Source organism: Panulirus ornatus, chromosome 2 (genome assembly GCF_036320965.1).
Source record: "Panulirus ornatus isolate Po-2019 chromosome 2, ASM3632096v1, whole genome shotgun sequence".
NCBI classification, from domain to species: Eukaryota; Metazoa; Arthropoda; class Malacostraca; order Decapoda; family Palinuridae; genus Panulirus; species Panulirus ornatus.
This window is the reverse complement of record NC_092225.1, coordinates 67128517-67150107: the sequence shown is the minus strand read 5'-3', so window position 1 is coordinate 67150107 and position 21591 is coordinate 67128517. Positions and strand designations below refer to the sequence as shown.

At 41.6% G+C, this 21591-nt stretch overlaps 1 protein-coding gene across 2 annotated transcripts in view; it reads left to right on the top strand.

Moving 5' to 3' along the window:
* LOC139756887 (calcium-activated chloride channel regulator 1-like) overlaps positions 1-18998 on the top strand; it is a 259533-nt gene extending 240535 nt beyond the window's left edge. Inside the window, exons 5-15 of one of the 2 annotated variants that reach the window (XM_071676782.1) lie at positions 145-270; positions 2614-2760; positions 7704-7931; positions 8723-9028; positions 9210-9392; positions 10757-10877; positions 11175-11350; positions 12308-12483; positions 12933-13167; positions 14550-14679; positions 15573-18998. In XM_071676782.1, the coding sequence (XP_071532883.1) occupies positions 145-270; positions 2614-2760; positions 7704-7931; positions 8723-9028; positions 9210-9392; positions 10757-10877; positions 11175-11350; positions 12308-12483; positions 12933-13167; positions 14550-14679; positions 15573-16456 (2712 nt within the window). In that variant the 3' untranslated portion in view covers positions 16457-18998. Of the gene's footprint in view, positions 1-144; positions 271-2613; positions 2761-7703; positions 7932-8722; positions 9029-9209; positions 9393-10756; positions 10878-11174; positions 11351-12307; positions 12484-12932; positions 13168-14549; positions 14680-15551 lie in introns of both variants that reach the window. The other variant, XM_071676773.1, reaches the window with a different exon arrangement.
* Positions 18999-21591: the final 2593 nt, after the last annotated feature.

The window sequence follows — 21591 nt, the reverse complement described above, 5'->3', positions numbered from 1 at the left end:
TCTCTTTATTCTCTCTCACCATTAAGTATAGCCATCTTTATCACGTACAGTCGATACTATGATTCATCCTCATCACAGTTTCTCCTGGCTGAGTAACACAGGAATTCTTATGATACTTATACCTATTTTTCTTTGTGTTCTCAGCGTCGGTGGGAGTTCGTGAGGAAAGCGGTGCGTCGTGTGGTGGTGTATGACCTCCCAAACGGAGCTCAGGTGGCTGTGGTGGTGTTCAACGCCAACGACAGAGAGGCAGCCCCACTCTCCACTGTGGTATGGCTGCCTCCACCCAATTTTTCTCTTACCATCCTCTCGTGTCTCTGAATGAGCTGATAACAACCGACCTTTATGAGAGAACTATGTTCAGTTGGTTTATGAGTGGAATGTAGTTGAAGGTCGAGGGACAAGATAACGAATTTAACCAAAAGGATTATTCATCATAAATGTACAGAAGAACATCAAAGACTCGGATATTGGAAATCCAGAAACTTGTATACTCCAGATGATTTTGTGTAGATGCTTATCAGTATAGAATTCTTAGGTTAAGGCAGTTTTTTTATGATTCCAATTCCGTTTACAAGTACTGCCATAATGTCTACATACCTTGAAAGAGAAATGTAGTATAACAGACATTTACTGTGGTGCTGGGAGACAACCTAGACATAACTTATTCGATGCACATGTCCAGCAATGTCCAGGTTCCAAAATTCCTGATTCCTTGATGTTCAACCTGTATCTTTTTCTTCCTTTTTTATTGAGTGAGAATATTTAGATTTCTAGTCAGTTTCCTCAGTGGGTCTTAGTGGCTCATCATCAAAACGTTTCTATTTGCTAAGAAATATATTCATATATTATTTAAAGTTAAAGGTTTTCGTCAGCTTTTACGTCACCTCTGAATTCTGACTAAAGGGAAGTTAATATTTTACACTCATTTTGATTGTTCTTTTTCCCAAGCGAGTTTTCAATTCAACGTTGAAAGAAGTCATGCCAGAATTTACCTCGGACTAAAAATCAAGTACTGTAGTGTATTACTTTATGCAAAATAATTATACCCTGTGAAAACATTCAGTTTTCTCTAACGTTGCAGAGTTTCATATAAAATCTCAATATATCTAGCTTTAGCCTCTGATTTTAATGATTCTGCTGGAGCTGGCATTAAGTGTTGTGCTCTGTGTACACGTGTATTGTGTACGTGAACTGCAAGATATGTACTATTATTTATCTCTTTAGGTAAAAGTGCTTGATTTTTCCTGTCATTGCCTCGTCAGAAAAGATGTGTAAATAATTGGTATATATATATATATATATATATATATATATATATATATATATATATATATATATATATATATATATATATATATATATATATATATATATATATATATATATATATATATATATATATATATATATATATATATATATATATATATATATATATATATATATATATATATATATATATATATATATATATATATATATATATATATATATATATATATATATATATATATATATATATATATATATATATATATATATATATATATATATATATATATATATATATATATATATATATATATATATATATATATATATATATATATATATATAAGACAGGGAGATAAATGGTAGACAGAAAATTGCAGTAATAAATGTGAGACGTAAGATACAGGGTAACTGGTGGACACAGATGTGATGTCGAAATAACAGATAAACACACGGAAATGCAAAATGACTAACATTTACCCTTGATTCAAGATATTCTATTATTTCTTTGATAATTTGGGACATCATTCAGTTATATTTCCATCCTATCTGCCTTTGCATATATTTTCAGATTGTAAATCAAGAATGAATTTGGAAAAAAAGGGACATTCATGGTCTTAGGAGTAATTTCTGTTACTGGAGTCGATATCCTTATGTAAGTGTTGCAATGTGAGTCCATCACATATCCATACTATACACAGATGTAGAGAGTTAAGCTTACTTGTCTCTTTAACTATAAACATTACCCTCTCAACAAGAATTGGAATCTATAGATGGTCAGGCAGATGAACCCTCATGAATTTCAAATTGATTAATAAGATGCCCTGGATTGTTATATGAATTAGGATACATTATCCTCTCCACAGTGGGAAGGTTAACAGGCGTTATATCAACCAGTGTATAAATAGATCATAAAGTGGCAAGTATAATTTCGTAACACTGTTCAATTAAGTAATGAGGAAGTAACCGCTGTAATGAATTAGGTATGTTAATAGGTTAATTATGAGATTCGAGCTAGAATGATTAGATGAAAATGTCCGTGATATTATTAAAGAAAAATAGACTATGTTGTTACTCAGTGTTACATGTTTAATCACCCAGATTTTGCCGTAATTACGGCTCTTCAGTAACAATCGTTCATCATCTCGTTATGAAACGAGCCATTTGTCATCCAAATCTCTCCCGACACATTTGATGTCTACCAACCACATTGTGACGTCACTCCTGCATCTTACAAAGGGTTTCTCACTGACTGACTAATGATATACGAAGATGATCGTGACTACCATTATGTATGTACTACGGCCAGGCTCCGGCCCGCTCTCCATTTCCCAACAGCTGGAGTCGACGATATCTGATCTGCGGGAGAGGGTAGGGTCGTCCCTGCCCAGGAACCCGTCCAACGTGAGGGAGAGTCAAGCGTGCGTCGCCTGCGGCATCAAGAGAGCAGTCCGGGTATTGGAGGAAGGAGGAGCACCCTCCCAGGTACGTTAGCAAGAGGGAGAAGGAACAGCGTTGAGGGAGGTGATGATATATATATATATATATATATATATATATATATATATATATATATATATATATATATATGCTGATAGCCACGAGGAAAATGAAACACGATGAGTTCCAGAGGGTACATTCGTGTAATGATCACATCGTCAGGGGAGATACAAGAATTCTTGTATGTCCCCTGACGATGTGATCATTACACGAAAGTGCACTTGGGAACTCATTCTCTTTCACTTTCTCGTGGTTATCGGAAAGTACTAGATCAAGCGCACCACAGCGCAATACTGCATTATGTACTGGTTTGCGGCAGGGATGCGTGATGTCTCCATGGTTGTTTAATTTGTTTATGGATGGTGAATGCAAGAGCTTCGGAGAGAGGGGCAAGTATGCAGTCTGTTGTGGATGAGATGGCTAGGGAATTGAGTCAGTTGTTGTTCGCTGATGATACAACGCTGGTGGCTGATTCGGGTGAGAAACTGCAGAAGCTGGTAACTTGATTTGGTAAAGTGTGTGAAAGAAGAAAGCTGAGAGTAAATGTGAATAAGAGCAAGGTTATTAGGTTCAGTAGGGTTGAGGGGCAAATCAATCGGAAGGTAAGTTTGAATGGAGAAAAACTGGGGAAGTGAAAAGTTTTAGATATCTGGTAGTGGATTTGGCAGCGGATGGAACCATGGAAGCGGAAGTGAGTCACAGGGTGGGGGAGGGGCGAAGGTTCTGGGAGCGTTGAAGAATGTGTGGAAGGCGAGAACGTTATCTCGGAAAGCAAATATGGCTATGTTTGAAGGAATTGTGGTTCCAGCAATGTTATATGGTTGCGAGGCATGGACTATAGAAAGGTTGTGCGGAGGAGAGTGGATGTTTTGGAAATGAGATGTTTGAGGACAAAATGTGGTGTGGGGTGGTTTGATCGAGTAAGTAATGAAAGGGTAAGAGAGATGTGTGGTAATGAAAAGAGGAGTGTGGTTGAGAGAGCAGAAGAGGGTGTAGTGAAATTGTTTGATCACATGGAGAGAGTGAGTGAGGAAAGATTGACAAAGAGGATATATGTGTCAGAGGTGGAGGGAACGAGGAAAAGTGGGAGACCACATTGGAGGTGGAAGGATGGAGTGAAAAAGATTATGATCGATCAGGGCCTGAACATGCAGGAGGGTGAAAGGCGTGCAAGGAATAGAGTGAATTGGAACGGTGTGGTATACCGGGGTCGACGTGCTGTCAATGGATTGAACGAGGGCATGTGAAGCGTCTGGGGTAAACCATGAAAAGTTTTGTGGGGCCTGGATATGGAAAGGGAGCTGTGGTTTCGGTGCGTTACACATGACAGCTAGAGACTGAGTGTGAAAAAATGTGCCGTTTCATGTGTGTCGGGGGTGGCGACGAGAATGGATGAAGGCAGCAAAGTATGAATATGTACATGTGTATATATGTATATGTCTGTGTCTGTATATGAATGTATACGTTGAAATGCATAGGTATGTATGTGTGCGTGCGTGGGCGTTTATGTATATTCATGTGTTTGTGGGTTTGTTGGGCCATTCTTTCGTCTGTTTCCTTGCGCTACCTGGCTAACGCGGGAGACAGCGACAAAGTATAATACATAATTTATCTATCATACTTTGTCGCTGTCTCCCGCGTTAGCGAGGTAGCGCATATATATATATATATATATATATATATATATATATATATATATATATATATATATATATATATATATATATATATATATATGTATATACATATAGTTTATCAAAGACCAACATTCACTTGTTTTCTGTTGGTCTTTCTTGGGATTATTTGAGGTGTCTTTAATGTTTACATGTAGACAATTCATTTGCAATAAAGAAGTAAAGTCAGGATACCTGCTTGTATCAAGTAAATATATGTATAACTTTAAGAATGAATCATTATACCCGTATCCTGCACAGAATTCATGGCGGAAGCAGTACATGAATATTAACTATATCATGAATACCTTTGTTGCACATATCACTGTGATCTTCCGTTTTCTCTAGTTATCTACAGATCTCTGTTTCAACAACTAAAGCTCGTCTCTTATATTAACACATCTCTGTGTACATGATCCGGTCATTCCCACTTGATATCCTCAGTGAGTAACTCTTGTTCATCACACATATTCGCTAATTGCCGTAGTATGTGACAGAATGGAACAATTTCACTGCCTTATACCTGTACTTTCAATCTTCACATGTCGTTTTGAGTCTCCACTTTTTGCTAACGAGTACATCTTCCCTACAAACATCTTAGATATGCCTCCTGTAACGTGTTATTTACTGTGAACGAAAACTAAAGCTATCAGTATATTCCCTCCTCAGGTTCCTTCTTCAGGTTACGTACACACCACGTCCAAATCTACCCGTCTGTATTGCCCATCGGTTGAGGAGGGCTGGTCGGTTCCTGGGGTATACTTGAGCCTCACAGGCAACTGACACCAACCTAATCTTTAAGGACAGTACTCCAGAACATGACTCGTTGTCTCTCTCTCTCTCCATATGTATGTCTGCAACATTAGCGGTTTCGGATCCAACGTCTCTGTTGAACACCATCTTTCTAATCTCTGAAAAGCAAGCGTTCAATTGTTCAAGAATGCAGTTATTTTCATTCACTGAATCTGCTCCTTACCATCGCTTTAGCTCCACAGTCGGTGTTTCATCTTATTGCAGCACAAAAACAAACACCCACTGCTCACCAAACATATCTTGAGTCTCTTAGGTTGGAAGCAATCAAGTTCAAAGTTTCTTTGCCCTTGTAACTATACTGATGTCCCGTATATTTATCCCCAGTTCCTCCAACTGTGTATACGTCTTCGACAGTTTGACGTCCTGCCATGGGCAATGCTGTCTTCACATCCCCTTATTAGAATTCGGTATGAAAGAAAATTCAATATGAACTACGAAGATTGGCTTGGTTACAGTGCTTGCTCGTCTGTTCAGTTTCTATTAAAAAATCATAACTTTTCCTTCTTCTTGGAAACATGCATTGATACATCCTACCCCTAAGGAGAGTGAGAGTTTTAAGTCCTTTAACTATCGTCCTATTACTGTGACGTATACCATTTCCAAAGCCTTTTAATTTCCTCTCAACTCCCATATGATCACGCATCTTGAATCTCACTGTCTTCTCTCCGACCATCAGTGTGCCTTCGTAAGGCGAGATCCTCTAGTACTATCTTTTCCTATCTTACTAATGTCTGGTCATCATCTCTTAAAGATCTGGGGGAATCCAATGTAGTTTCCTTAGACATCTAAATTTTTTGACAAGGTTAAACATCGGGGTCTTATTTCTAACCTCCCCCTCTTTTAGCTTCCCACACTTTGCTCCGTCATATCTAACTCTTTCTCTGGCCGATCTACCTCCTTGGTTCTCCATCGACAGCGGTGTTCCTTAAGGCTATGTCTATCTTCTACATTTTTTCCCTTTTTGTCGACGATTTCCTCTATTCTACACATACCCAAATGCTCTAATACGTTAACGACTCAACACTGCATTCCTCAACATCCTTCACTTCTGCCCTTTCTTCTCTCACTCGTTCCGTATCTCGTCTCGACATAACTTCCTCAATAAATTCAGACTTGGGCAGAACATCTCAGCAGGGAAGACGAAATCTGGTTAAGTAATGCCTCCAAGACCAAGTTGCTATCCATCTCTGCATCGAAAATTCCTCACAACTTTCCTCTCTCCTCTAACAATTCTGTAATATCGCCTCTTGCCTTAATGAACATAGTACTACCGTAACATTCACTCGAACTTGGAAACCCCACATTATGAAAATAGGTAAGTCTGCCTCTACGATACTGGGAGTCCTATGTAGATGTCGAAATTTCTTTCTTCCGAAAAGTTGCTGCCTTTCTACAAAGGATTGATCCGTCCTTGTATAGAGTTCTTCTGTCATATGTGGGATGGTTTTAACTTTGCATCCTCACTTGAAAAAGTTGACTCGAAAGCGGTCCGACATCTAAACTATCCCAGCTTAATTTCACTTCCCCTCTTCCATAGGTATTACTTTGGTTTTGGCTCCCGAGAACTGGCTGCTTGTGTGCCCCCACCACTAGCTAACCCACGCAATTCTCGGCAAGCTGCTACATCACATGATTACTGTGCGGCCGTTAGCAACTCAAGGGTGGGCCGTTTTGATAACTGATTCTTTCTTTACGTCTGGAATATTTGGAACTCTCTACCCTCTCATGTCTTTCCCAGTAACTATGACCTGGCACCTTTTTAAAGACTGGTTTTCACTTCCTCCAAAATTCGTAAATACTTTCCCTTGTCTCTACTTTTTTCGTTTTCGTTAACCTCTCCATAATTCAGTTAAAGCTTGTCCTTGAAGTAGACTTTTGTCCGTGACTGGAGCACACAACGTAAAATAAACTAATTTCCATTTGCCTAACCTCCTCTCGTCCAACCTCATCAATCTGTAATTATATTTGCAGCTGATAAAACCACTCTCTGCAGCACCTTACTTTCCTCTCACTTTACCTTTGATGATTCCAGACACCATAGCCTGGATCTAGAGCGCGCTGCTGGTCGCTGCTTCCCTCAGTTCTGTGTGGAGACCATCCACGCACGCGGAGACTAAGCATTATGATATCTCCTTTCTTCAGACAGCGCAGCCGTGGAATTCCTTCCCTCTCCTTCTTTTTACAACTCCTCCAGCTTTTGATACCAGGTCTACAAACATCTGAGGAGCTACGATTAATCTTTTTTTTTTTTTTTGTATTTTTTTCTCACAAACTCCAGTTGTCTTTCGTCACATATGGCTTCGACGGGAGATATGTTTTTGCTCGTACCAAGTCGGCTACTGTGAAAGAGCAAATTCTCAGCTCCGCGTCAAGAGCCCTCATGGAGGAGCTGCTACTCAGTAAGATATTATCAAATGGTGTCTTACCGTCTCCCACGTCCAGGCTGCAAACATTGTCTTGGTGACGAGCGGAGGCGACGGTCGAGAGAGTGAAGCGGAGGAGGTGCGACAGCTGGTGCAGCGGTACGGCCTGAGGCTCCTGCTGGTGCTGTACCCTCTAGCTGAGCGACCAGGACTTCCTGCGCCGCCGCACGCTCTCGTCCCCGTCGCTAGAGAGTCAGGAGGCCGGGTCTTCACCGTCATGGATGAGGGCGTTGGTATAGACTCCAAGGTGAGTGAGTGGCTGTGGTGGATGAGAGTGTCGGTGATGAATCCAACATGAGTGGTGGCGATAGATGAAGGGTGCTAGGGGTACACTTTGAGATGTGATGGTGAATGGAGATGTTGGGGATTGACTCAAAGGTGGGAATGATGTAGGTGTTGACGTTGGGCTCCGAGGTAAGTGGTGGCGTTGGTGGTGTTGCGGATAGACCACTTGTTAGTGTTGGTGATAGGTAAGGGCTTTAGGATATACTGCGAGATGAGTAGACGTGGTATTGGATGAGCACGTTAGGTTGATGGTGGTGTTGGATGAATGAGAGTTTGGGACGATGGGCTCCGTAATGAGTAGTGACTGTGAATATTTTGTTTGGGAAAGACTATCTAAAGTGAATAGTGATAGTGAAGGAGTGAGGAATGTGCTGCTTCCACTAACAGCTACACAGAGGAGTGGCCTCCAACCCAGCAGCAGGAGAGTTCTTGGCCTCGTGCTTCCACTGACGTGCCCTGCAAGCATTGCCAGACCTACTGACTTGGTTCTCAGGAGCACAGGTTTAGCATGCTGTTGTAGATAATGCTCCAGACATGAATGGTTTCATTCATATCATTCCTGTCTTTCCTCTAACTTTGTCAACATCATCTTTCACTTATAATCATTCTCCTGCGCCTCGTCTTACCTTCTTATTTATCTTCTTTTCCTTTAATTTTTCCCATCTCTTTCTCGTCTCCTAACATCAGAAGACCCATCGCTTCGATCCCTCTTCTTTTTCCTCTATCTTTACCAACGCCTCCTGCCTGCCGCAGGTGAGCATGCTGGTGGCCCTGATGGAGGCTCTCACTGCCGCCGTGGCCGCAGGGGGAGCCACCACGCCCGTCCTCATCCACAGTGCCACCTACCAGGGTGGTATCGCCTCTCTGAGCACTGGCGCCTTCTCCCTAGACGACTCCCTGGCAGCCAACGCCCGATTCGCCGTCTACTACTACGATCTTAACCACGTCGGCAACACCATCCACCTGACGGCACCTTCGGGAGCCACTTTCGCCTCCGTCAACATGCAGGAGGAAGACGGCGACGTCAACATGATCTCAGTGAACCTTCACAACGCTGAGGTAACTTGGGTTTTGTGCGCTCATGCGTAGTAGGAGCCTACGTTAAGTCCTCAGCATTTTTACCTGTGCAGAATTTGAGAGTCTAAAGACTTTGATACATATATACATGGATTGGTTTTGGTGTTTGCAAAACGTAACTCAGTTCGTGAGAATCTCAGTGGCGACTAACACTGTGTTTCAGCGTGGTGTTTGGCGGTATAAGGTGGAGAACCGCGCAGACTCCCACCAAGCTCTGCACATCCAAGTAACGTCACTCCCGAGCTCCGCCAGTGACGTGTCAGTCCGGGTGTGGACCAGCCAGGACAGGGATGACGTCATCAGAGCAGACCAACACAAACCAATCATCATCTACGGTGAAATCAAGGTACAATGTGTGTGTGTGTGTGTGTGTGTGTGTGTGTTCCCAGTTGCAATGAGATGGAGACTTCGAACCGTCATAATTAGCAGTGACATATGTATAATGACAGCCCGACTTTTCAGTTGATAGTTGGATGATATTGTGTCACTGTCTTTTGATGATAAGTCATGCTTACATGTATAGATCTATCATCATTAACTCTACTTCTAACCCCGAAAGGGTTCATCAAATCACCTCAGGCACTAGATCAGTCATACACATACATCCTCAACCCATTCCCCAGTGTCTTGAAGTAAAGCGTAGGCTTCCACACTTATGAAAGCGCTTCCTACATATCCATTCTACACACACTGTTGATTCGTCCAGTGGGACCAACATCTCCATACACACCACGTCGATACACAAGACGCTTCCGCTGCATTCGATCAGAATTCATTCTTCTGCTATTTTCATTCGCAACATATCTAATCCTGATGATTTCTCTTGACTACATCTGTCCACCTGCTCTTCGATCTCCCTTTCTTCCTTTCATCTTTTCCTCTACTCCTGCAGACTTTCTTCACCGACTTGTTTTCTGCCATACGTTCTATATGACCATATCAGAAGACTTTCATCGGTGCACCTATTCAGATCTTATTCTATTTTTCTAAATCTAATGCACCAAAATTCCTTCTCACATCTTCAGTCGATTCTCTTTTTCCATCCTAATTCTAAGTATACTACGCAAGTTACTCATCTCTATTTTCATTCTATATAGCTAATTGATCTATATGGACTTAAGTATTACAGTCAATCAGAGTTGAGACAAATCCTTCTTCATGTAAGCTTCTTGTATTCTTTATGTCCTCAAGTCCCTCAGTGAAACTAGATTCTTCTTTGTTTTATCAGTATTAGGTTTTAAGATCTTGTTCCTACATATACAGTCTCAGTGGTCCATCATTCTATTCAGATCGTCCTCTAATTCGGACAACAACATAGCGTAATCTACTGACACTGATTGTGGTAACTTATGTTTTTTCCCTCTTAGCATTACATTATCATTTACTTCACCTCGGTCTCACCCCATCCATATAAATATCAGATAACCACACCAACATCACACAGCCATAACTTACTGACATATCTTATTCACATCACACACTCAGGCTAGTACTTGTTTTAACACATACACTACACACATCATCGTATTAAGAGCATTCAGGAGTCTTCCATGCACAGTATATAGACTTCCTGATGAGCTAACAATTGCTGCTTATAATAGTCGATCCTATAATGAGTAGCGAGGTCATGTTATCTAGTACGACATGCATAAGGAGTACCTTCACCTTTCTTTTATATGGCATTAACATCTTTCTTGTGTTGTCTTCCAGATGGGCGGAGCAGCGGTGATGGACGCAGCGGTCATGGCAACCCTACAGAGACTTGGCACCAACGCCACCGGGGGAACCTACCCCCCTGTTCGTGTGCCCCTGCTTGACCTGGGCACCGGTGGTTAGTACCTCCACAACTCAAATTTGACCTTACTTGACCTGGGCAAGACTCTAACACCATCTCAACTAAGCTATTCCAGATGAACTAACTTTCCCTCTTAACCCGATCAACTAAGCCATAACACTGCCACTAACCTCGTACTCACCCTCCCTTTCAATCCCCGTGCATCAAGCCCTCTCACCAGCTTAACCACTCAACTCCATCCTACCTTTACCATGCCACCCGTACCCTCTCATCGTGACTAAACCATTCCACCACCCATACCGGGAACTAACCTGTCCACTCTTCGTCTGCCAGACCCGGACATCACGCGAGGGGATGCTGTCTACACACGCTACGCCCCTCCGCTCGATGGACCTGCCCGGTATGCTGTGCTGCTCTCGGTAGACGCTGGCAAGGCAGTGCTTGCCCTCGCCCAGACCCACGCCAGGGACCACGACCTGAGGCACCACAGGCACGCCTACACTAAGGAGGTGAGTGAAGGAGACAAAGGGAAGAGAAGGTGCGGGTTCGAGCCAGAACCTATAATCATAGGTGCTATGGTTGTAGACTACTTAAAGGAAGAGAGGAAGTGAGTGGAGAAGACGTTTGTATGTTGGGAGAGTTGAGGTATTACTTGCTCCCTAACTGGTATTCTTCACAACCAGGGAGTGGAGTTACGTATCTAAATCTTGCAAAAGTAATTCCCAATGATCCATGCCTTCCTGATCCAGTCCATGAAAATGAGATCTACTTTGATATTGATAACAAAGAGGTCGACCAGACACTACACAATAAGCCAGCATTGAAATGGATTCCTTTTATGCTCTTTTCTTACCTTTTGTTTATTTCGCTCCATCCCTCTTTTCATGATATGAAAAACCTTTTAGGATCTAATTTTCAGTCATAGTCAGGTTATCATGATATTTCTGATCTTTGTTAGTTTAGCGATTCAATTCGAGAACCGATCATTTACTCACTTCTAGTTAATCTCTTAAGACACAAACTTCTATAAGAGCTTTTAAACTTCCCTGTCTTCAGTGTCTTCACTGTATTTCTCTAGTGTCTAATTCCAGGTCGTCTGAGGACCAGCTGTGATTTGATTTAACATATACCATTTGTTTCTTATTGCTCCCAGCATTTCAAGTGAGTTCATAAACGTCGAATGGTCATCACAGCTCGTAACAATTACTGTCTTTACTGCTCTATAAGACTTTTAACTTGTTGAAAGAAACTGTTTTGTATCACTTGTTAATCAAGTCTTTTCTATTTTTATGTCATCCAACCAACCTTCACGTTTTCTTGACCCCAGCTGTTTGAGTACAAGAGTCACCAATACCAGGCCATCAGTCTCATAAAAAAAAGACCTTCCAGTTATCACAATCATTCAAACAGCCCTCAGTCTACTCTGTGTTATGCCACCGAGTAAAAGATTTTCTCTGTCCCATCAGTTAGCCTTCGGTGGCTTTGAGGACGACAGGGCGTGGGCGTCTCCCTCCTGCTGTGGCACCGTCGTGCCCTTCGCCCACACCCGCGAGGCTCCACCCTTCACCCGTCAGGTAACGGGACCCACGCTAGACATTCGAGAGGCGCACATCATCAACAGAGAGAAGATTCCACCCTCCAGGTAAGTGGTGTAGGCTGTCTGGCTCAGGGGAGAGTGTGTTGGGCTATGATGGAGGGAAGAGAGTGGTGAGGGGAATACATGGAAGAGAGCTGTGGGAGGAGAGGTGTGGGGAGGAGTAAACAACAAAGAAAGAGAGAGAGAGGTGAGAAAAAATATATGAATATGATGATTAGTTAAAGGGTAGAAATTAGTAGAGCAGAGAGAGAGAGAGAGAGAGAGAGAGAGAGAGAGAGGCCATCTGCCATAGACCCCACCACAGCAGGGAAGGCATTAGGCAGTTACTCACTCTCAGTGACCTGAAGTGATGATAATCCTAAGAATCTATGATTGAGTGTTTGTCAAAGGGAATAATGTACGTGCATTTATGTGGGTGTCTGTGTTACACTGAACTCATCATGTCTCCACCTTCACTAAATCATACACTGGCCACACCTACGCCCGCCTCACAGGATTATGGACCTAGTGGCGTGGGTTAACCATTCGAGTGGGCGTGTGGTGCTGGACTGGACGGCTGTAGGCGAGGACCGGGACTGGGGACGCGCCACTCTTTATGAAGGGTATGTGGCACCCACCAAGAGCCAAGCCGCCCTCAAGTGCTCCGGCGAGAGGATCAGAGGACTTCCCGCTCCCGCCCCTGCCACCACCAAGGAGAGGGCCGCCCTGGCCATCACCGTCCACGAGAAGGTAAGAGGAAGGAGGCAGGGATGGTTGGCACAAAAAAAAAAAATGTATCTCTAAAGATAGACAAAAACTCTCAGGGAAGAAACGATTCTTGACTAAACCAATGACTGGATGATATGAGAATGCCTCTAATTTTCCACCACATAAAATTTTCAAAGCTTTCATCGTACGTCCGACCCACATGGATACAGTACCCCACATTTATTCATGTCCTTCTAATGCAGTGAATGAACTTAGAGAAACCTTTCCTTGCCTGTGCCTGAGAATGAACTTAGAGAAACCTTTCCTTGCCTGTGCCTGAGAATGAACTTAGAGAAACCTTTCCTTGCCTGTGTCTGAGAAGTTGTAATCATTAATGGTGACATTTCGTGAGTTGATGACATCGTACTGAGGGACAGATCTTTTGGGTAAAGATTTTTTCTCCTTTAGGTCATTTAAAACCAGTGATTTTTCTTTTTACCAATGGTACATACTGTTGATTTCTTCAGCTGTTTGGGTCACCATGGGTATGCCACTGTTAGTGATCGCATTCAAGGGTAGCTGTACTTCAATAAGCCATGGCTCACGTAAGGACAAAGCCTGAGTACTCTAAGATGCTAAGCACCAGTGTAACTCCCACTCCAACACACAAGGCAAATTTATAAAGCATTCCTATGATACTAATTGCCTAACTAGCTGCAGTTCCAAACTATAAGGCTAATAGGGTCATTCAATTTCCGCCTCAAGATGGATAACGAAGTGCGATTAGATCTAGGAAAGAACTTAAAGACAGATACAAAGAAAATGATGACTGACTCACCCTACTTTTCACTGAGGGTGTGAGGAAAGAACAGTAGACTGTTTAGTTTTGTCTCTTGTCAGAATCAGATCAACGTACCTTAGAATTTAGAGAGAATTAAATCAAGTAGCTGATATTTTAGCCACTTCACTTCAGAAAGAATTAAGTCATGTGGCTGACATTCTTGCCATTTAGTTTCGAACCTTAAAGGTTATTTGGGCATAGCGTATCCGTCAGCATCTTTACCCAGTGATCTTAGTGGACAAGTATGAGGACAAAGGTTGTACTGAGAGTTTGGGCACCTCTAAAGTTTGGTAGTGTATGCTGTTGGACTACATATGTACACAAGCTTAAACGGAGACCCCTAGCCAGCGGATTAACACAGTCGCTAATTCATATACATGTTTCTGTTGTCTCTTTTGCTTTCAATCGTTTTCATTCAGTCCCATAGTATTCTTGTGGTGTCTACACTCTCTTGTTAATAATTCTACCATATTGTGACCCTGACATCGTTTCATAGCATTCGACCAGGAGTTGGTAGGTTGCAGTACCCATATCTTCTGCTGACACCCTCCTCCTCCTCTCTCTGTCTCCCTGTCTACTGCAGAAGGTGCTGTGGGTGTGTCTGCGAGCCGTGGACAAACAGGGTAACAAAGGTCCTCCCAGCAATCCGGCGGCGCTCTGGCTCCCGCGGCCTCCAGCCACCGACCAGGTCACCATCAGGGCCAGAGGACCAGGTAATGTCACTCATGGTAACGACCAGAGTCACAGTGATATTAACATTAACGGGAAGAGTAACAGCGTCACAGGGTAACGCTGGCCGTGATGAAATTAAGAATATTTCTTACTGCCAGTGATAGGTAAGGCAATAATGGTACTACATACGTAATGACGTCTACGTTGGCATTATCGATAGTTAATGATGAAAACTACAGTGATGCTGGTAATGAGGTGTAATATGAAGGTGTCAATAATGGTATAGATATATGTCAATAGAGAAGGTTCTTAGATGAGTGTCTGTTATGGAATTCGATACCGGATGACGTTCTCATCACCCCAAGTGCTCTCGAGGGCGCTGTCATTTGATCCTCTGTGTGATGTGATTTCTTGTGGGGAATCGAACCCCTGTTTCTCCAAATCATAGGTAGGGACGCTAACCACTATATTACCAAGACAGAACTAATTCATCTTTATTTATAGATACACTGGGTGTTATGGATCAATCTGCAGTGAAAATAGATTTGTGATGGTCACTGATCTTCGAGACGAAGAAGTACTTAGATGTGTATTAAGAATACTGGGAATCAAGAAATATCAAGAAACAGAGATTAAGTCGAAAAAAACTGGAAGGCATAGAGTAACATTTCATTGCGCTACAAATCACAAGAATTCTAACCATTAGTCAGCTTAGGGGAAAAAGAAAGAAAGGTGACTTTAGACGATTCTTTGTGGGTCATGTAAAAAACATTTGCAGGATTTTTTCAGGGAGGTAAGTACAACAAACGTTTACTGTGTCACTCTTCCAGACAACACATGACACGGCGTAAGGGAGAATGAAGAGTAACTTTTGTGGCATTACTAACACCAGTTCTTATCTATTATCTAACAGGAGGATCGGGTCTGTCTTCAGGTCCTGGTGGCTATGGCTCGAACGCGAATATAGTGGCCAGTGAGAAGGCAGCAGTGATTAGCGGTTGTGTTGGCGGGCTTCTGCTGGTGGTAGTCTTGGTGGCCACCTACTGCTACTGCCTGCCTTCCACCCTAAAGCGGCGCCTCAACCGACGTCGCCAGCCACCCGAAGATCCCGAGAAAGCAGCCACGAGTCTAGTCAACGGTGGGAGCGTCGTCGTCAGGTCTTCGTCCAGGGGTAGTGTTCTCCTTAACCCAGATCCTGAGACGTCCCGCCAGGACACTACAGAGCTCAATGGCTCCCCACCCGAGGAGAGGCGAGCCACTGTCGAAAACCCCGAGTCTCAGTCACCCCCGTGCGAGGCCATGCACGTGGAGCAAGTGACGCCCTCGCTCCCAAGGAGAGATGGGGATGGCGAGGAAATGATAGGGCGTCGGGGACTCTCCATGTCTATCCCCGATGTGACCAAAGTGGAACGCAGCTCCCGGGAGGCAGAGGAGCGGCCCAGCATGCCCAGCGTGCCTACCCCGCAGTTCTACACTCTGGGCCGCCACACCCGCGCCGCGAATCGCAGCCCTCTCCGAGGACCCAACGGCCATATCTATGGCTCTAGCGACTTGAGTTACCAGCAGCAGCAACAACAGCAGCAGCAGCAGCAGCACCCCGTCAGGTACGGTTCCGTGGGGGGCGCCCCTCAGTACTTCAGCGTCGTCCGTCCACATCACATGCCCATGTCGCAGGAGCCGTATAGCGACGACGACGCCCATTACTCAGACCAGTTACTGTGTGATGACCGCGGGGCATCACCGCCTCCGCCCGCGCCCGCAGATCCTACCCACACCTACAGCGACTTGCACAGGCACTCAGCCGCAGCCCTCTTGTAGGATGCCTGATGATGCTAGAGACACTCCACAACCACAGTACAGTTCTAAATGCTCAGTGCCAGAACATGTGTTCGGTGGTATGTATGTGAGATGATTAATCCGACAATCATATGAAATAATATCATTTCAGTGGACGTATCGTTAACAATGCCTCAGTGACGTGCAGGTGCCAGGTTGAAAATCTAACGTCTCTTTAGTTATTAGCGAAGATAGAGTACACCGCGCGAAATTTATTTTGGTCAGAAGAAATCTACATCCAGGATTCTAAGAGCACCTAAGACAAAACACTTTATTCTTCTTTTCATTTGATTTCATCATCATATATACCTTAAACAAGTAACGTGTTTGGGAGCAGCTTTCTCCGGAGTGACGCCAGACCAGACCACTGACGGTGTTAAGGTGGAAAATGTTATTCATTATGATGAACGAGGACATCATCGTACACGATCAGCTGACGTGGTGAACATCAGTTTGTTCTGCTCCATAGTGTGTGCGTGTGTCATAAACGTATGAGCCAGCTGTGCTTTAGATGAAATTTGTGTGTGTGTGTGAGAGAGAGAGAGAGAGAGAGAGAGAGAGAGAGAGAGAGAGCTGGAGAACTCATATCAGTTGCTGGTTCAGTACAGTAGACTTCCTCTTTGTTTCTGGCTGTGACGAATTAACTCTCGGAGGGGAAATTCATTTTTTTATTTTCCTTCCACTTCCCACTTTCTGTCAGTATAAAGAAATGATTCTAATTGTTGATGGAAAGATAATCTAGTTTTGTCTTATAGATTCAGTGCTGAAAATCTCTTGCATAATGATGGTCATCTTCGGACTTGGTTTAAAAGCTAAACATTTCATTATTCTTTCCGATATTGTTTCATCAGTTTTAGAAATCTGTATGTCATAATCAACGTACCAGTCCTAATGTCGCGATTAATGACTGTTATTCAAGACTCAGTCTTCATTCTCTTTTGACAACAACATAACAAGAATGGTTCTTGTGGTCAACTCGTTTTGCTAATCAATGCGTTTGAATTGAACTTTCTCTTAACCTTGTTCTCTTCTGTCTTTGATATAAAGAAAAACCGATTTACTTTATCAGTTTTTTCTACACTTCTTCCGTGGTGCTAGATGATCCACACGTTATACCAAGCAACTCTCAGCCTCAAAATGGTGCAGAGGAAACCTATAAACCATCATTATCCAGGTACCTCAAAAGTCGATCCCCAGCTGCCTTCTTCTCCAGAGCTTAACCTGCGACATTAATGACCTGCATCATCATAACCTTCGTAGGAGATGGCCTATTGTTGGCTTCGTGGTACATCGTGTTAAGGAAGGAATGCCAATATGCTGTTTTTGTTTTTCTGTGATCAGACTAACAGTGTCGTTCAGAGTTTGTATTTGAGTTATGGAGTGTGGTGTCGGTAAGTTGTTTCGTCCGGGTGTGTTTTGTTTTCATGAGGTATGGAAAACTTCTGCGGAGAAACTTTGGGTTACGCTGTTTAAGATGTTCGTCTAGTATGTGTCTTTTGTTGCTGTATGATGGCAGAGTCTAAGGGAGGGAAATCAGCTAAGGTGAAGTTTGGGAGCTTGAATCGTAAATACTATGTAAATGCTGTGGTGTATGCTTTCCTGAAGTTCATGTATTTGTCTTGATTTATGGCTACCTGTGTAGGGCCGATGGTCAGAGGAGATATCGTGCAGTGTACTCCTGGTGGTCTCCGTTTTCAGTGTTGGTGTAGGAAAGGTTATGTCTGGTGAGGTTGGGTGTTTGCCTCGGGTAAGAACGGTGAGGGGATTGCAATTGGTTTATGATTAGTTTACCTCTGGGTTCTAGGGTGTGAGTGTCCACTCATAAAACACGTTGGGTATTGCAACGTTCCACATTGATACGTAATTGGTGTGTTGGTCAAGCTCTCTGTAGTTTAGGAGGGCAGTTGGTTCAGGGTATACAAGTGATGATTATATTCCAGTTGGCATTATGTAGTTTTCTTTTAACTTTTAGAATTTCACGCCTGCTATCGTTGCTTGTGATCTGTTTACTGTGATGAGTGGTGTCGGTAGATGGGATGTGGTGCTGATGTGTATTAAGGTTTCCTCTTCGTCATCTTTCTCTGTTTCCTTGGAGGGTTGGACAGCTATAGAAGGAAGGAAGGGCGAAGCCGGTCGTCACTCTGGATTCTTGAAGAAGATCAGTTTGTATCTTATGTTTCTGAAGTATGTTTAGTACCCCAGCGTGTTATGTGCTTGTCCTTGCTGCCATTGGTGGATGATGCTTAGTGTGTGAATGGAATTCTGTGGCGTAGTGGTGAACGTTTTGTGTAAGGTGTGGTTGCGTAGTTTCATATTGATTTGTTGAGTGTTTGTATGGGGAGCGTGGTGGCTTGTGTGAGTGTTGCGAGAGGTGGTGTATGAATGACGCTTGAATATCTAGCACTCTTGGCAGTCCTTAATGAAGGGTGAAGGAGGGTGGGGGAGTTGATGTGCAGTGTAGGTGGAAGAAATGAAGACAGTTGCTGTATCATATAGAATGATGTCTTTTGGCATATATATATATATATATATATATATATATATATATATATATATATATATATATATATATATATATATATATATAATATATATATATATATATATATATATATATATATATATATATATATATATATATATATATATATATATATATATATATATATATATATATATATATATATATATATATATATATATATATATATATATATATAATATATATATATATATATATTTATATATATGCTGAAGAAACCGCATGGAAAAGGAAACACGAGATCCTGAACGCTTTCGTGTATCAAAACATCTTCAGAGGACAGTTACTGTTTGAAGATGTGTTAATACACGAAAGTGAGGATTTCGTATTTCCTTTTCCATGTGTTTGTTTCAGCATTTATGAATTCACGTGTCTGTTGTGATTTTGTATATATACATATATATATATATATATATATATATATATATATATATATATATATATATATATATATATAATATATAGGAAGAGAGAGAGACGTATAGATATAGATATATGTATGCATATACAAAGGTTTAACTGAATACATGCATATAAATGTGAATGAATGCAAATCTGTACGTGTTCGTGCCTGTGTGTCGTTCAACGTGGGACTGTATGTGTGGGAGAACGACTCTTCACCTATAGTACTTGGCCATGTACTACTTGACACTCCTACAAGAGAAGAACGAGCTCTCCATGTCTCCACAAGGATACCAATAAGTACCATCTTCATCCATAGGGAAACATACATTTCCGTAGTACTGAGTGGGACAAGAGTAAGATACAACACACGTTCAGCATTATCCAGACCAGAGAACATGTGGAACTATAACCGGAAATACAACCTGGTTAATAACATTTGTCCTTAACGAGCCATCTACCGACCTCCAATTTCAACCGACTGGTTCCTCTACCAGTCGAGTGGAACACAGGAATTCAACTGGATGTTAATGTAGCCATTTTATGTTGGTGGTAGCATGTGATCTATTATCTTATCTCTCCTGGAACTACGTGACTACACTGATGATGATTCTGACATATCAGTGTAATGGAGGCGTATCCTTGATATGTACTGTTCTGTGTGTTCATATATGTTTACGTTATAACTGTGCGACTGCTGTCATGTTTGTACTGATTTATGCCTAACTTCACTTGGAAGACGAACAATCATAGTCTAGCAGAAACAATGTCAACAGAAATACTGATAATAATCAACGGATAAAAAGAGGAATAGTTAAAGTGATGATAAAAGTGATAGACAGTGGAACTGCAGAGGTTTAGGGGAAAAAATGGAATACTCAATATATTGGTAGAATAAGAGTGAAACCAAACTTTTTTACACATATGTCTGTACAGCTGTGATGTAACCCCTGTTGTTGTGAATGACCGGAATATAATTTTACTTGTGTGTGTGTGTGTGTGTGTGTGTGTGTGTGTGTGTGTGTGTGTGTGTGTGTGTGTGTGTGTGTGTGATACGTAGAATTAGGGAGACTGGCGGAGAGTGATTTTGTAATATGGTGATTTTTTCCCAATTGGTTGTGATGAGACTGTGAAACAAGAATTTTATATCTCATTTGAAAATCAAAGGTCACACATACATATCTGAATATGAATAGATAATTAACTAAATAAGTGAATATGTACATTAATAAATATTCAAATAAATAAATAAATAAATAAATAAATATATATATATATATATATATATATATGTATATATATATATATATATATATATATATATATATATATATATATATATATATATATATATATATATATATATATATATATATATATGTATATATATATATATAGAGATGATAACCTCAAAATCTTGTGATTCCCTTTTACGTTAAGTCTTGCGGTACAATGAATGCTTGGAAAGGAGTAACCTGTTTCAGTAAAGGATTTAAGTAAATGAAACCATAAGTGAAAAACCTTGGGGAATAACGATAATTACTGCGAATAGTTAAAGTAAAAGAGGTAAACATATTTAGTCTGGGACAGAATGCTTCTGTTTTGAAGAAACCAGTAAGATAAACTGTGATCATTAGTTTGTCGCGTTAATGTAAATTAAAATGGATATTGAATATATACAAGGAGAAATGAAATAAGGAATATCTGCCTCTGAATCATCGCTTACTGGAATGAATATCATTAAGTATTAAGGATGACAAACAAAGGCAGATGTAGTAACGAGCAAATTCTATCATTCTTTTGTTTTTGGCTTATGATAAAAAAATGAAAAGTAACAAACGAAAATGTTTCTTCTTAGCTATTCAAATGCAAATTATGAATCAAACATCCTGAGTGGATAGGGTATGACAGGAAGAGCCAGTGGTATACAGAGGAAAATCCCAAGGTTTAGGTAGATTGTCAGTCAAGTGGTCAATCAAGCGACCACTAGCACGCCTACAGTGGACGAACATCTGAACCTCAGCCAGTGAGGTGAGGGTGTGCGAGGGGCTGCTAGCTAGCTAGGCCAAGTGTCTCAGGAACCATCATCCACACGGAAACAATTCTGCCGCTGCGACTAAAGGGTGTCATCACAAGGTTATATCATTGAGTTTATATATATATATATATATAT